The 17,220-nt window shown below is 31.0% G+C and overlaps 1 protein-coding gene across 1 annotated transcript in view; it reads left to right on the top strand.

Moving 5' to 3' along the window:
- Positions 1–1,049: 1,049 nt before the first annotated feature.
- The window catches only part of LOC134706799 (nonsense-mediated mRNA decay factor SMG7-like), a 31,402-nt gene continuing 15,231 nt past the window's right edge, over positions 1,050–17,220 (top strand). Inside the window, exons 1-14 of the mRNA XM_063566090.1 lie at positions 1,050–1,156; positions 3,138–3,169; positions 3,542–3,659; positions 6,976–7,036; positions 7,520–7,591; positions 7,978–8,056; positions 8,456–8,548; positions 8,915–8,986; positions 11,704–11,857; positions 13,532–13,614; positions 14,629–14,850; positions 15,211–15,358; positions 16,096–16,178; positions 16,852–16,918. Coding sequence (XP_063422160.1) covers positions 1,131–1,156; positions 3,138–3,169; positions 3,542–3,659; positions 6,976–7,036; positions 7,520–7,591; positions 7,978–8,056; positions 8,456–8,548; positions 8,915–8,986; positions 11,704–11,857; positions 13,532–13,614; positions 14,629–14,850; positions 15,211–15,358; positions 16,096–16,178; positions 16,852–16,918 — 1,310 coding nt within the window. The 5' untranslated portion in view covers positions 1,050–1,130. The remainder of the gene's footprint in view (positions 1,157–3,137; positions 3,170–3,541; positions 3,660–6,975; positions 7,037–7,519; positions 7,592–7,977; positions 8,057–8,455; positions 8,549–8,914; positions 8,987–11,703; positions 11,858–13,531; positions 13,615–14,628; positions 14,851–15,210; positions 15,359–16,095; positions 16,179–16,851; positions 16,919–17,220) is intronic.

Raw genomic sequence — 17,220 nt, 5'->3', positions numbered from 1 at the left:
TGCCTTCAGTGGCTCAAAAACCCTTTTAAAAAATTTGCCTCGCTCCGTTCGGCGTAACATCTTTGCCAATACTTGTAAATTAGGCTAGATACAATCAAACTTTAATACAGTGTATGGAAGCAATACATGTATATATGCAGTTGGGGATATGGAAGATTCAGCCCTGCAGAGGATGATGATTAATTATGATTAAATATGGTACATGATGACTCAACTATACATATATCATTATGTGTAATTTATAAACAAATAATTTAAAAATTGTATGTTTTCGAATATTATAAATATAGTTGTGGAAATAAATAATCAGTCCATTACTTTAATGAAAAATCTTCAGTGCTTCAATAGTGCAGAAAATAGATAACATGTCCTCTTAGTTAACAAAAATAAATAACCGATCCAAAACAAATCCTCCTCCCCACCCCCAACCCCAGAATATCAAATGGTCGTCACCTTATTGTGAAAGGGGGTCGTTAATGAAAATAGGGAAAAGTACTGTAGTGGGCCCGAGACTGAGCATTGAGGCACCCCATTGACCACATGCATATGACCAGAGTTCCTCTCCGTCATGGACAATCAATTTCATTCTATAATTATAGAAGGCTGATTCCCAATTCCAGACATTTCCCCTTATGCCATAGTTATCCATCTTCCTTATTCACGTTTTTTGTGCTTGGTGCCCCCCTTCCCCCTCCCCGGTCCCCTTTTATGGTTACACCGCATACCTACGAAACTAGTCCGCGAACCCATAGTATTTAGTATATTTTAGAAAAGATCATGATATTAACTAAATTTTGGCAAGAATAGGTTATAGATATTCTCAAGTTGCCCCCCCCCCCCCCCCCCCCCTTTTTCTAAAATTTGACAAAAAAAATCAAACACAAAAAAAAAAATCTTCTTTAATATGAAATTTCGATAGTAAAAATTATTTCAGATATGTCATTATCACAAATAAATAACAAAAGGTGTTACGGTTTCCCGAGTGAGAAATTAAAGCCTTTTAAAGTGTAATTAATTATTTTTAGAGGAAAACCCATACTGCTAAGGGAGTTAATTTGGTCTAACCGGAAGTGCATTTCAGAAAAAGATGGCGACAAGCTAGCGAACAACTATTTTCGGTTTTGAAAAGTATGAGTGCAGCAGCACAGGTTTTAAGGTACTGGATACGCTGACATGAAAAAGAAATATATTTCAAATTACTAAGATGTACACTAAATGAGCTTGAATGTCTTCGGTTTGTTTTCAAGCCAACATTTATTAAAACGCATGATTAACTGTTTGGAAACTGTTTTTCATAGTGCGTAGTACTGATATTCGTTTTAAAACAAATAGAATGTATCCACTGAACATAAACACCAATAAAATGAAAATTCCTGTCCTACTGACAATTTCTGTCTACCACTGAATCCCATAATGGACTTACTTGCTCAGAATTGGGTAGTTCAGAAGTAATGTCACTAAAACTTCTAATAGAACAAGTTTTTATTTTTTAATAAATATATTATATATATATGAGTATGCGATTAGAAATTTCATTAGTACATTCCAAGATGGTGTCAATAGAAGCAATGGCTTATTTTATGACTTGTAAGACAAAGAAAAAAGGTATAAACACTCAAGAGAATACATCATACCGCTATTTGGAAATCTTTCTCGGTTGACCCGAGAATAGCCCCGCTTGAACTATTGACGTCATTCATTCAACAGTCACTTTTCCATTGTCATGATTGTTGTATCAGATTTAAATTTGTATTATGTCGACAAAAATTTATAGGAACTTTTGTGATGACTGATGTCCAGTAATGGCGGACCAATAGCTACAAGGTGTAAAATGATACAGTTCCCTATTTTATTATGTAAATTGCAGTATTTTTGGAAATCTTCATTTTTTCTGTCAAACACAGGACTGACAAAAACAAACCTTTTTTGGTCCTTCATTCATGTCATTCGTTTTGAAATAGTAACCTTATATATAAAAATCTCTTGATTGACCTAATGACCATAATGATACTTAAAATTTTAATTTCCAAGCAAATACAGGTGACTTTTTAACATTGATTAAGCAATAAAATTATATTATAATATTAATGTATGCTTTAACTCAATACTGATTTATTAGAGCAGGTAATTTTTATAAAATGTCATTATAATTTATTATTTCATGGATAAAATGGCGACCAAGGATATCTAGATTTATTTGCAAGAAACGTTTGCCTGACCGTAATTAATTTAACATGGGCTATAGCTAAAAACGACCTCTTAGTTTTGGTAATCAAAATCTCAGGAACCTAAGCGAGTTATGTTGTCAAATTTTGATAAAATGTAGATAAATATCACAGGTTGAGTGTCCATAAGCTTTTCATAGAATAATAAGTAGTTTACCTTTAAACTGTGTGTCGGGTTAATTGGGTTGGAAGATAATTTTTGGCATTGCATACTTTATATATACCACTTTGACTTGCATTTGGTAACATTTTTTAAGCAAACCCAGAACTTAAACCCTATCATGCCTATTCCAGATAATGTATCATTTATTTAAAAAAATATTTAAATAGATTAAATAAAGCAAATCAATAATATAGAATAGGAATAAAAATCAATTATGCTTCCTGAAAAAATTCCAGTGCTCTATTTTATTGCAATGAAGTCCCTCTGTCTGTCCGTGTGTCTGAAACAAATGGATTCTTGATTGTAACATGAGTTTCCAATGCTTGATTGAAATAAAACTAACACAGATCTAGTAGAAAGACAAAGGAAAGGAAGACACCTATCATTTTTGTGTTAATAAATTAAAATGTTTTTTGTTGGAAATATACTTCAGAATAGATTGAAACTTTGGTTAATAAAGCCTGATTGGCATGATTGGGCTGTAGTTTGGAAAATTGTAAGATATAGCCTAGGGGAATTCTTTTTAGATTTTGGAGTCGATAGTTCAAAGTTCAAGGTCACTGTAATGCTAGATAGAAACTTCAGAAAAAATGGTTTTCAGGTACTAGCTATTGCAATAATGTTCCACAGTTTTTTTTGCATTCAGATAGGTCATGGATAAACCAATAGAAAAGGAGTATGCAATAGATTTTTTATTGGTTCAGATATCGATACATGTATTCTTACAATAAATGTATTTTTTGTTTCAGACAAGCAGAAGCACTTAAAGCCAGTATATCAGGTATGTTAAAAAACAGTTAAGGATGTAATATCTATTTTATACAGATTTTACATTGATGACCATGATAGATATTTAATTTACAAAACGACTTTGCAAGCTAAGTGTTTAAAATTAAAAAAAATATTTCATAGATTACATTGATCAACTACTGTAAACCAGTTTGGAATTTTTATGGAACTGTCAGTAGTGGCATTCTGATGTCTAATTCAGTAAGGCAAGATGATGTTTTAGACCATTGCCCTTTTTTTTTTTTTTTTTTAACTTTTTGTGGATATTTAAGCATGGTTTTTATGAGAGGTGAAACATACAGTAATACTACTCTAAATAATAATAATTTAACCAATTTATTAATACATATTGTACATTTTGTAGATTCTGCCAAAGGTATTTCAGAAACATGGGTCGCCAGACAAAGACTAGAAGATTTATACAAGAAGCTCCTTTTGATGGATTTAGAATATGCTTTGGATAAAAAAGTAGAACAAGAATTGTAAGAAATCATTATAACATGTAGTGACTGTAATTCTCAATAAATTAGTTTACAATGATGGATTGCATTGATGACCAAAAATGATTGCCAATTGGGCTTAGTAAGGGATTCATATATCAATCATTTTAATGAATGCTCAAAACTTATTGAAGACTTTCAAGATTTTAATACAAACAGAAAATTTATTGAAATTATGAATTGAACCAATATCCAGTATTATTTTTATACGACCGCAAATTTTGAAAAAAATTTCGTCGTATATTGCTATCACGTTGGCGTCGTCGTCGTCGTCGGAATACTTTTAGTTTTCGCACTCTAACTTTAGTAAAAGTGAATAGAAATCTATGAAATTTTAACACAAGGTTTATGACCATAAAAGGAAGGCTGGTATTGATTTTGGGAGTTTTGGTCCCAATATTTTAGGAATAAGGGGCCAAAAAGGGCCCAAATAAGCATTTTCTTGGTTTTCGCACAATAACTTTAGTTTAAGTTAATAGAAATCTATGAAATTTTGACACAAGGTTTATGACCACAAAAGAAAGGTTGGGATTGATTTTGGGAGTTTTGGTTTCAACAGTTTAGGAATTAGGGGCCAAAAAAGGGCCCAAATAAGCATTATTCTTGGTTTTCGCACAATAACTTTAGTTAAAGTAAATAGAAATCAATGAAATTTAAACACAATGTTTATGACCACAAAAGGAAGGTTGGTATTGATTTTGGGAGTTTCGGTCCCAACAGTTTAGGAATTAGGGGCCAAAAAGGGACCCAAATAAGCATTTTTCTTGGTTTTCGCACCATAGCGTTAGTATAAGTAAATAGAAATCTATGAAATTTAAACACAAGGTTTATGACTATAAAAGGAAGGTTGGTATTGATTTTGGGAGTTTGGGTCCCAACAGTTAAGGAAAAAGGGCCCAAAGGGTCCAAAATTAAACTTTGTTTGATTTCATCAAATTTGAATAATTTGGGGTTCTTTAATATGCCGAATCTAACTGTGTATGTAGATTCTTAATTTTTGGTCCCGTTTTCAAATTGGTCTACATTAAGGTCCAAAGGGTCCAAAATTAAACTTAGTTTGATTTTAACAAAAATTGAAACCTTGGGGTTCTTTGATATGCTGAATCTAAAAATGTACTTAGATTTTTGATTATTGGACCAGTTTTCAAGTTGGCCCAAATCGAGGTCCAAAATTAAACATTGTTTGATTTCATCAAAAATTGAATAATTGGGGTTCTTTGTTATGCCAAATCTAACTGTGTATGTAGATTCTTAATTTTTGGTCCAGTTTTAAAATTGGTCTAAATTAAAGTGCAAAGGGTCCAAAATTAAACTAAGTTTGATTTTAACAAAAATCAAATTCTTGGGCCTCTTTGATATGCTGAATCTAAACATGTACTTAGATTTTTGATTATGGGCCCAGTTTTCAAGTTGGTCCAAATCAGGATCTAAAATTATTATATTAAGTATTGTGCAATAGCAAGTCTTTTCAATTGCACAGTATTGTGCAATGGCAAGAAATATATAATTTCACAATATTGTGAAATAGCTAATTTTTTTTTAATTAAGAGTTATCTTTCTTTGTCCAGTAAAGTAAGCAAGAAATATCTGCAAGAATTTTTTTTAATTGGAGTTATCTTTCTTTGTCCAGAATCAACTTAAATCTTTGTTATATACAATATACAATGTATATTCACTTTTTACTACCAACTGATAAATTTAAATAATCTTTACCATTCAGTGATAACAAGCAGTTTTTTTACATCTTAATATTTTATGATGTATTTAAATGAGTAGTAATTGTTGCAAACTCCATTAGAATATTTTAATTGAAATTAGTTTTGGAATAAGGGAAAGGGGGATGTGATTAAAAAATTGGGTTCAATTTTTCTCATTTGAAATTTCATAAATAAAAAGAAAATTTCTTCAAACATTTTTTTGAGAGGATTAATATTCAACAGCATAGTGAATTGCTCTAAGAGTAAGAGAGAACAAAAATTTTAAGTTCATTTGAATACATTCATTCTGTGTCAGAAACCTATGCTGTGTCAACTATTTAATCACAATCCAAATTTAGAGCGGAATCCAGCTTGAATGTTGTGTCCATACTTGCCCCAACTGTTCAGTGTTCAACCTCTGCGGTCGTATAAAGCTACGCCCTGCGGAGCATCTGGTTGCAAATGTTTACATAAATTTTATTTGCGTAGAAAATTATTTTTTACAGTAATGGTATCCATAAATCAATTTTTAATGCATTTATTTATAAGATTTTTACCCAATTTTATAGTATGTCATATTTTATAGTTAATACATCTTTTTTGAACTAAGAATTATTTATATTTTAAGCTACTTGTTTCATTTTGATATAACGTTTATGAGATTAATATTTACAAGTTTAAATAGTATATTTTTGTATATATTTTGGTCTTTTTTTGGCTGGATATTGATTGTTGTTTGTATGTATATGAATATTGTGTGAATGCCTTGTTTCAATCAATATGTGACACTAAAATAAAAAATAAAAATTGTATTCTATCAAGCAGAAACATTCTATTAAAAGAGAAACAATTATCCCGCTTATATGTTTTAATATACTCCTTTGATTGTAAACATGTTGCAGTCATGATTAGTTAAACTTATTTAGATTTCCTTCTTACTTTGATAGCTGATTAGGATAGGGGGATGAATTAAAATATAGCACACCATCATATACTGGAAATGGACAGAAAATCATTGTACATCCCCAAATCAGAACGTTTTATTGTCTTGAAGAATAAAATTATGCTTGATATTATTGTTGCCAACAAACAGAGAGTGTGTTTAGAATAAGGTTGAAATATCTCAATCTTAGTTTAGCTTTACATTCCATTATATAAGTATGTACAAAGTCCTGTCCAACTCAGAATTGTGTAATGCTAGGAGGATGTAAACTTATGGTGTACTTTTACCCATGAAATCTATGAAAAGTGATATCCAAGGTTGAGGATATAAACTTATGGTGTACTTTTACCCATGAAATCTATGAAAGAGGGACAAAAGATACCAAAGGGACCTTCAAACTCGTAAATATAAAACAAACTGACAACGCCATGGCTAAAAATGAAAAAGACAAACAGAAAAACAATAGTACACATGCCACAACATAGAAAACTAATGAAAAGTGATATCCCAGGTTGAATAATGAATTCAAAGTACTTAGTTGACAACAAAGAATTTGTAAGCTTTGCATTTAGTACCTGTTTTTACAAATGTTTGAATTGAAAATTAAAATCTGCATGGTGCATTAGTAATTTATATGAATTGTTAATAATTTTCACAGGTGGAATCATGCTTTCAAGAACCACATTAATGAGTTACAGTCACAAACTAAGGACAAACAAGTGAGTAAACTATCTAGTTGAATTAAAATAAAGTGGTAAGCATCTTGCAGCAATACAAGATATAAAAAAGTGCCAACATGACAAAACAAAATTGATGACTGCTCATCTGACTAAATGTCTTTCAATGAAGATTTTTTTTCTATTATCTTGAAAAATCAAATTCATGATGCAGGCTTGGCTTTTGAATTGTTACTAATGACAATGTTGAAAGTATTGGTTATTTTATAAGGAAATAAATATAATAAGCCATACATCAGCCCTTCCACCATTCCAATTATGGAAATTATGGAATGAAATACTTTCGATCACACCACGCTTTTATTGGTTTTGTAGTAGTGAAAGTTCCTCCATTGCTAAATTTACATCCATGCAGACCCCTGTGCTTTATATATATTATACATCATCCATGATGGGTTTTTTCTCTCTGTATAGACTTTACAGAAAATTGAGAACTTAGCTTATTGAAATGTTTTATTATTTTAGAATGTCAAAAGAGGAGAAGTTCAGGCTACATTAAATTTGTTTTTAGAAACAGCAAGTGGATTTTATTTACAAGTAAGTATGTTCTATTTCCCAAACTATAGTCTTTAAGCTTGTATTTAGAAACATATCTCTTGTAAAACTTATGTTGGATATCATATAAGTTCTACGAAGACTAGTTAAATAAAAAAAACTGAATCATCAGAGGTAAGTCTTCAATATGTGAGCATATTTGAGATTCAGTACAAAAAGTTTTCAAGGTTTCATTTATCATTTCTTGTTAAATTCCTTCTCTTATTTAAGAGAGTAATGTGTCGACCATGCATTGAATATGTTGTTCTGTACAGGAACATCATTGTATTCTATCTATTTTACAAAAGTCATTGTGTAGAGGAATTTAAAATATTATTTTATTCAACTGTACAAGTAGTTAATTTATGTATATTTTTCTATTGTTTCAGCTTTTACAGTTAATTTGTACAACATTTAAGTTAGATCTGCCATTTAGAAGGAAGTCATCATGTTTTGGTGTAATGAAAGGTAAATTAGCTGAATATTTGTGATATACAGATAATAAAATAAAAATAATTGTATAATTCATATATTTTGATAAGTCAATGCATTTGTGCAACAGATGGTCGACTGGGTAACACACATAACAAACAAGTAAAGACACAAAATGTGGTGGGGTTTAAACTTTATGTGTGTACACAAGCCTTCCCCATTGCCTATGTAAATCATGACCAGGTTTGATAGAAAAGATACATTGTTCATAACTTTATAGCAGATTATCAATTTGGGTCATATTAATCCTTTACAGATTAGCAGTTTTGGTCAGATAAAATCTCTACATCTTGATTTATAAAGAGAGAAATACAAATTATTTGATTAAACACATTTACACACTGTTTTAATGATTGTTTTGTGTTCTTATTACAGAAAAGATACCTACAAAGATAAAGATCACACCTCCAAAGAAAAGTTCCTGTCTTTATTTTTGTCAACACTGCTTAGTCCATCTTGGGGACATTGGTAATTGCAAATATTCACAAATTGTACTAACAGAAACACATTTCAAGAAACATTTTTAAAGTTTAAAAAAAAAAATTAAGTACAGTAACTCATACTTTTTCAGTACTTATTTCAAAATACACATTAAAAGCCAGCTCACAAAAAAAACAATAGAAAAATGAAAATTCAAGAACTGTTCACCACAGGTAACCAAAGTGACATTCTTGAGCAAAATTCTAATGTGTTTCATTCATTTTACTGATAATTGTGCATTGACAAAAAATCTGGTGTGATTGTTTAGGTATCTAAAAGAACTCAAGTAGTGTAAATAACTTACTAAATGGTTCAGATAGGTTTGTAATATTGTAATTGTAATTTATTTTGCAGCAAGATATAGACAACAAATTGAGCAAGCACAGACATACTACTGGCATGCCGCTAATCTAGTACCATTTAATGGTAAGTCTTCTTTTTTCCAATGTAACATATTATAGTTAATGTTAAATAGGAATAGAGAGCCGTGGTGTAGTGGTTAGTGCATCGGACTACTAACACAAAGGTTCCTGGTTCGATTCCCCTTTGGGATGAAAATTTCAGGAACTCAATTTTCGGCTCTCCCATGACACCATTTGCGAGTATGGTCTTGAGGAAACTATGATAGTCCGTCGGAAGGGGACGATAAATGGCTTGCCCGTGTTAAGAGAGAGCCACATCTCTTGCACGTTAAAGACACCCTTGTAGATTTCGAAAAAGAGTAGGCTTATGCCGCTACAAGGCAGCACTCGCACCCGCAAAGTGGAAAGGGATAAATATAAGTTGCAAAACTTGTTTCCCAATCCACTATAAATAAATATGTTTAAACTAAACTAAACTAGGAATTCTGTGAAGAAAAAAACAACTTATTAACTTATGTAAGGTCTTGCAAGGTCATTTGTTACATATTCAAATTCATTTGCATCTGTAATATAAGAAAATTAATGTACCTCATAAAAACAAGATAATAAAAACCCAGAGTTTTCAAAGATCAGGCCTGTACAAGTTATGGATGCCTTTAGGGTATAAAAGTTTGATGGGGATGTATGTATTGAAATTTGGTAATTTAAAATTTTTTTTTTTTAAATCACTTATTTGTAGAAATGAATATGTAGTTATAAAACAGGAGTGCACGGCTAAGGGGGTTAAAAAGTACATGTAATAACATTGAAACTAAAATTATCCTAGCCATGTGTGAAGGCTTTCAACCCTATTTAGTTCGGTTAGTTTTTAGCTCACCGGGCCCGAAGGGCCAAGTGAGCTTTTCTCATCACTTGGCGTCCGTCGTCTGTTGTCTGTCGTCCCGCGTTAACTTTTACAAAAATCTTCTTCTCTGAAACTACTGGGCCAAATTAAACCAAACTTGGCCACAATCATCATTGATGTATCTAGTTTAAAGTTTGTGTTTTTTGACCCGGCCAACCATCCAAGATGGCCTCCATGGCTAAAAATAGAACATAGGGGTAAAATGCAGTTTTTGGCTTATAACTCAAAAACCAGAGCATTTAGAGCAAATCTGACGGGGGTAAAATTGTTTATCAGGTGAAGATCTATCTGCCCTGAAATTTTCAGATGAATCAGACAACCCATTGTTGGGTTGCTGCCCCTAAATTGGTAATTTTAAGGAAATTTTACTGTTTTAGGTTATTATCTTGAATATTATTATAGATGGAGATAAACTGTAAACAGCAATAATGTTCAGCAAAGTAAGATTTACAAATAAGTCAACATGACCAAAATGGTCAGTTGACCATTTTAGGAGTTATTGCCCTTTATAGTCAATTTTTTTACCATTTTTCGTAAATCTCCATGATCTTTTACAAAAATCTTCTCCTCTGAAACTACCTGGCCAAATTAATCCAAACTTGGCCACAATCATCATTGATGTATCTAGTTTAAAGTTTGTGTTTTTTGACCTGGACAACCATTCAAGATGGCCACCATGGCTAAAAATAGAACATAGGGGTAAAATGCAGTTGTTGGCTTATAACTCAAAAACCAGAGCATTTAGAGCAAATCTGATAGAGTAAAATTTATTATCAGGTCAAAATCTATCTGCCCTGAAATTTTCAGATGAATCAGACAACCCATTGTTGGGTTGCTGCCCCTAAATTGGTAATTTTAAGGAAATTTTGCTGTTTTTGGTTATTATCTTGAATATTATTATAGATGGAGATAAACTTTAAACAGCAATAATGTTCAGCAAAGTAAGATTTACAAATAAGTCAACATGACCAAAATGGTCAGTTGACCCCTTTAGGAGTTATTGCCCTTTATAGTCAATTTTTAACCATTTTTCATAAATATCCATGATCTTTTACAAAAATCTTTTCCTCTGAAACTACTGGGCCAAATTAATCCAAACTTGGCCACAATCATCATTGATGTATATAGTTTAAAGTTTGTGTTTTTTGACCCGGCCAACCATCCAAGATGGCCACCATGGCTAAAAATAGAACATAGGGGTAAAATGCAGTTTTTGGCTTATAACTCAAAAACCAAAGCATTTAGAGCAAATCTGAGATAGGGTAAAAAAAATTATCTGGTCAAGATCTATCTGCCCTGAAATTTTTAGATGAATCGGACAACTTGTTGTTAGGTTGCTGCCCCTAAATTTGTAATTTTAAGGAAATTTTGCTGTTTTGGGTTATTATCTTGAATATTATTATAGATAGAGATAAACTGTAAACAGCAATAATGTACAGCAATTTAAGACTAAAAAATAAGTCAAAATGACCAAAATGGTCAATTGACCCCCTAAGAAGTTATTGTCCTTTATTATCAATTTTTAACAATTTTCATAAAATTTGTAAATTTTTACTAACATTTTCCACTGAAACTACACAGACAAGTTCATTATAGATAGAGATAATTGTAAGCAGCAAGAATGTTCAGTAAAGAAAGATGTACAAACACATCACAATCACCTAAACACAATTTTGTCATGAACTGTCTGCTTCCTTTGTTTAATTCACATATACCAAGGTGAGCGACACAGGCTCTTTAGAGCCTCTAGTTATAATACTTTTCTTATCAATATTCCTAAATTTAAAATATTTCAGATTCAAATGATTCCTTATTTAAATCTTTATGAATGTCCACCATCATGACCAGTTTAATTGTATGAATTATTTTTTATTCAGGACAACCTTATAATCAGCTTGCAATAGTTGAAGCAGCCAGAGGTAACAAACTGTCTACTGTATTTTATTATATCAGAAGTTTAGCTGTCAGGCATCCTTTCCCAGTAGCAGCAACTAATCTGGAAAAATTATATACTAAAATATCAAGAGACATGTAAGTCCTTTGAAAGTCGAAGGTGTTAAGAGGCATTCAGATAATGGATTACAATTATTGAATACAAGAAATTGTTATGTTATTTTAGATACATTTTATGTATCAAGAAAAGGATAATGTTGTAATCTTTTTGCCATATTTAAGTTGTTTGACCTTCTGAAGTCAGACTTTATTAGTATAAATAGTGATGTATGACTTTGATAAATCATGACGACTCATAAACACTAGTCATTGTAGTCCAGTCAATCTAGCATAAATTTGACCCTAACCCGAAAGTAATTGCAACAGAAGATTTTGAAGTTTTAATCTTGAGCATTATACCCCAAATATACACAGAAAAAAGTCCCATAAAATATAACTTGAGGAAGACTAAGAAAATCACCATTTAAAATTCATATGGAGATTTGCATTGAAAAGGGAGATAACTCTTGCAAAAAAGGCAGGTATTTCAATAAAAATTGATACAAAATTACAACTTTACCACTTCTATTTATCAGAATGTATAGATTCTTCATTTTTTATCAGTCTTTAGAGTATAACAAACAACTCTTAAGGTGTTAACATATATTTTATCAAGCTATAATCTAGATTTCGTAATTTGTTGACCATTTATTGAATTTTTCAACTTGTCAAGTTAAAGAATCTCAAATTTAATAAAAAAAATAATTAAGCATGTATTCTTCTTTATGTGGTTTAAAGTTTCTTTAGATAGGTAAGTTGCTGAAAAAACATAATATACAGATATAAACAATACCAAATTTTCACATTATTTTTTCAAAATGGTTACAAAACTTCAAATTTGGAATTTCTTTAATGGAAAATGCACGAAAAAAAATAAACTACCCATAATACTTCGGTTTTGTACATTTCATGAGCAGAAGATTATATGATTGAGTCAAATACAAACTTATAACCCCATCAAAGTATCATACTTTACATATATTTCAAGAAAAACAACCAAAAACTGACCAAAAAAGACACATTTTTGCAAGAGTTATCTCCCCTTCCAATGTTAATTTCCATAGGAAATTAAAAATGCTGTTTTTGAGTTTTCCTCAATTTAGATTTTATTGGACTTTTTTCTGTGTATATAAAGGGCATAATGCTATAGATTAGAACTAAAATATTTTCTGTTGCAATTAGTTTGAGGTTAGTTTGACTGGACTATTGGAGTCTATTGAATTAATGATTATCAGGCCTAATATTTCATAGTTATGTAACAAAAGTATGTGATGATAATTCACATCAGTATCAACATTATAAAAACATACAGATTTGTCAACTCTAAAGAACAGCTGATTCACCATTACATCATGGTAATGACCGGTATTTTTTATTGTAGACTAAGCAATGATAAGTGACTGCATTTACCCAAATGAAAAAAGTTCCAAATTAAATTTGATCTGAAAGAAAAACATATGTTATACATTTATTAGATTGAATGATTGGTGTTTAACACCACTTTCAAGATTAAAGTGCTATTTCATGGTAGTAAGTTAATAGTCAGTTTATGTTAAGAGTCATGTTCACCTTCCCTATGAGGGATTGGAACTCACAACCTCAGTGTTGACTGGCTAGTGATGTATTAATTTTGACTGCTCAAACCACTCTGCCACCTACGCACCTGTTATTTTCTAAATAATATATGTTAACATAAGTTTGCTATATTTTTAGGTGTGATTTTAAAGGAAAATTGTCTGTCAGTGAAATGATTACAGCTTTTCTACAGTTCCAAGCTTATGTACATCTCTGTAATGGTATGTACAGTATTTCCCCCAAAAATATTTAAACATGAGTTAATGGCTTTCAATTTTATGGGATCAATACTGGGTTAAAACACTTATAATTTTCATTATTAAGTTAAAAAAAAGTATTTATTGGAGTTCTATAATGAAGTAAAACATAATTTGATATGATTGCTATCTGTGACTACAGGAAGTATTTTTCTGTATTTAACAGTTCCATCCCTTATGTTTATCTTCGTCTCCACACTTTGTTAAGTATGTCATATAAATATATGAATATGTAAATTATAGGAAGCATAAGGGCAGCTACATACTAACTTCTTTATGACTCAGTGAAATTAGTTTTTCACTCTGATCATAAAATTGTTTATCTAAAACATGAAAGGAGTAGGTCCGGTAAGGACTCATTTTGGCCTCAAATTTCAGTTTCATCTGACGAAAGATTTTGACCACTTTTTAAACACTTAAGTGTCTATTTCACTTGATTCATTTAGTATTTGTGAAAGATTTTAACTGATTTAGTCATTAAAAACGATCCGATTCAAGCTCAAATATGAAAAATCTCTCAAATATGCCAAAAAACGTAACTTTTCAGATGGTTTTTGTCAAAAATGAAATTGGCCACATCTGTGTTCATCCACAACCTTAAGATATGTTATGTATTATCATAAAATACAACTTACATTTCAATATTAAGGATGAACACGAATGCGGCCACTTTCGTTTTACACGGAAACCGTCTAAAATTTAACTAAAATGATAGAATTTTGAAGATTTCAGTAATTTAGCATGACTTAATGGTGCTACAACCCGATATATGTGCATTGTATTGTCAAAAACAGCCCATATTAATGTAGCAGAAGCATTCAACTGTCCAATAAATAACTAAAAGTTTACATTTTAACAATTTTGTAAAGCTGTTATATTTTGGGGCCAAAAAGGGGTCTTACCGAACCTACTCCTTTACTAAATATAGCATTGTGATCATAATAAAGTTTTATACAACAATCATTGTTTGTGTTTCAGATCTTGACAAGGCATCTTTCCTGAGTGAGAAACTTTTACAAGCTTTACCAGCCCATGTAACATCACAGAGTTTCCCATCACATATACTGGTGCAGATTGTTGCTATTAATATCTTTGCCATGCAGCATGCCAGACAGATAGATGGAGAGAATGATGATTATACTGCTGAACAATTGACATCAGATGAAGAAAGAGCATTTGAACTCATGCTGCTATTTACTAGTGAGTTGTCAGTTAGTGACTGAGTTATAGTGTGAAAGTGCCATGTTATCCACTATTATGTTTGTCCAGTTAACTTCTAGCAAACTTTCTTTAACCTCAAACTTTTAAATTTTTAATTACAAGTTTTAAAGTAATTTATTTAATGCATCTGAGAACTTAAAATCTTTATTTCCTGACACTTGAGGCAAAACAAATGCCATAGAAAAGGCTTTTAAGTTATTAAGTATTAAATTGGTTGAAAGCTTTTATAATGGATTTCTGGGACCTAGAATTGCAGCGAAAATACTTTGGAATTCTTTGGTTTCGTGGGAGATATCTTTGTCTCATATGTATATTGTTTATTTATTTATTTTTTTACAGTTTCCATCTTGGATGTCTTGTTGCAGTATACACCTAAACATGACCATAAGTTGAGAGAATTTTTCACTCTTCCATCAGTCAAACTTTTACTTGATTGGTTTCGATTAAATCCAGTACATTTATCCAATCCTATTGTCAAAATATCTGGGTAAGTTTTTTCCATGGATTGAAATTCACAGGTCGGCCAAGTAGCATTGGCCCTTAAACATAAGATGGGTTTCTAATAGTATCAATATATTTCCTCGATCATATAATGCTGGGTCATCAATTATCTGTGCTAGCACTTTAATATTCATTCCCGAAAACCTGTTTCAACTGCATTAAGTGCATACACCCTTTAATGTGATAAATAAAGGCAACAGTAGTATACCGCTGTTCAAAACTCGTAAGTCCATGGACAAAAAACAAAATGGGGGTATCAAACTAAAACTGAGGAAAACGAATTAAATGTAAGAGGAGAAGAACAACACAACATAAAAATGTAACACACGCAGAAATGGACTAAGCATTAGACAAAATCTGATGAGAATAACAAATATAACATCAAAACCAAATACATGAATTTGGGATAGAAAAGTACCGTGACACGTCTTATAGTAATGTGAATTCAAACTCAAATAAAATCTTTATTTTTATCTTTAGTAATTTTGGAAAGTCAGCAAATATATACTATAAGCACTGTATTAAATTAAGGAGAAAGATATTTACACTTTATGACACATTTATACAAGATTTTTACATATCTTTTTTATTTTATTTATTACATATTTAACATAAACAAAAAACATCTCATAACTATTTAGCCATCTTTCCATTTTATGAATATTGTTTAGAATTTTGTTACAGATTTAACTATATGGTATTTTTCTAAATTTTTACTTACAGATTATGGATAAATCTTTGCAAGGTACTGAATAATATTAAACCTCCACAAACAAAGAAAGATGAACCTATAGATCTTACTAAATGTAGGTATCAGTAATAATGATTAATGATGAGGCATTAGTATTAGATTATGAATATGTAGAGTAATGGCTGTGCTAATAAGTGGAGTATCACAGGAAACCTGAGCAAAATCAAAAGCAAAGAAAACAGTGCTATATTGCTTCTCTTAACCTCAAAACCTCAGCAAGGTGTTCAACAAAAGCTAACATCAAACTCCAAAATACCAGACCACTCTTTACACCTGACTAAACAAAATTCATTGCTAGAAATTCATCAATTACTCTGTATGTTAGAACACATACCAGGGGTAATGTCAAATGATTTACTAATAAGAAAATTTCAATTACAGTTACACAGAGTAGTATTTTCAACATTGAACGAGTGTGAATAAAACCCAGATAAAGGCTTGGCATACAACATAAATTTTACAATTATAACATCTGGGGTAAAATAGAATGAATATTTTACCAACTTCCATTGGACGGTGTAACTAGCACAAGTTCTGTCTAATATAAACAGTTATATTTCAGAAATTAAAAAAATAAAAATCATACAAGATGCCAATGGCATCATGCCATAAATAATTCTTGAAAGACTTTTAAAAATAGTTTCCATAACTTTTGTTATCTGCATAAATGCAAATACAAAAACTGTTCCTATCTGACTATTACAATGATTGTGTTCAAATAATTTCAGATGAAGAACTGCCATTACCTGAAGATACAGAACTCAGATGTTTTCAGCCACTGGAAAAAGCACATAGGTATTTGTTTAGATTGTGATCTTGAATTAGCTAGAAATATTTGCCACTATGTTGAACAAACAATAGTCTAGCATGTTAGTAATTGATAAGCTTTTAGATACATTGAGCCACTCCAAAAAATATCTAAAAACCACAATTATTTTGATGAAAACAGTAATACATATATGGTAAACTTCTTTTCTAGAGGTAAGGGACATCGGTGGCCAAGTGGTCAAAGTAGTTATTACTGTAATCAATAGCCATTCAACACTAAGGTTGAGAGTTTTAACCCTGCTCGTGCAGGTGCCCTTGACCTCAATCTT

This window comes from Mytilus trossulus, chromosome 2, assembly GCF_036588685.1.
Source record: "Mytilus trossulus isolate FHL-02 chromosome 2, PNRI_Mtr1.1.1.hap1, whole genome shotgun sequence".
NCBI lineage: Eukaryota > Metazoa > Mollusca > Bivalvia > Mytilida > Mytilidae > Mytilus > Mytilus trossulus.
This window is presented reverse-complemented; position numbering and strand designations above follow the sequence as displayed.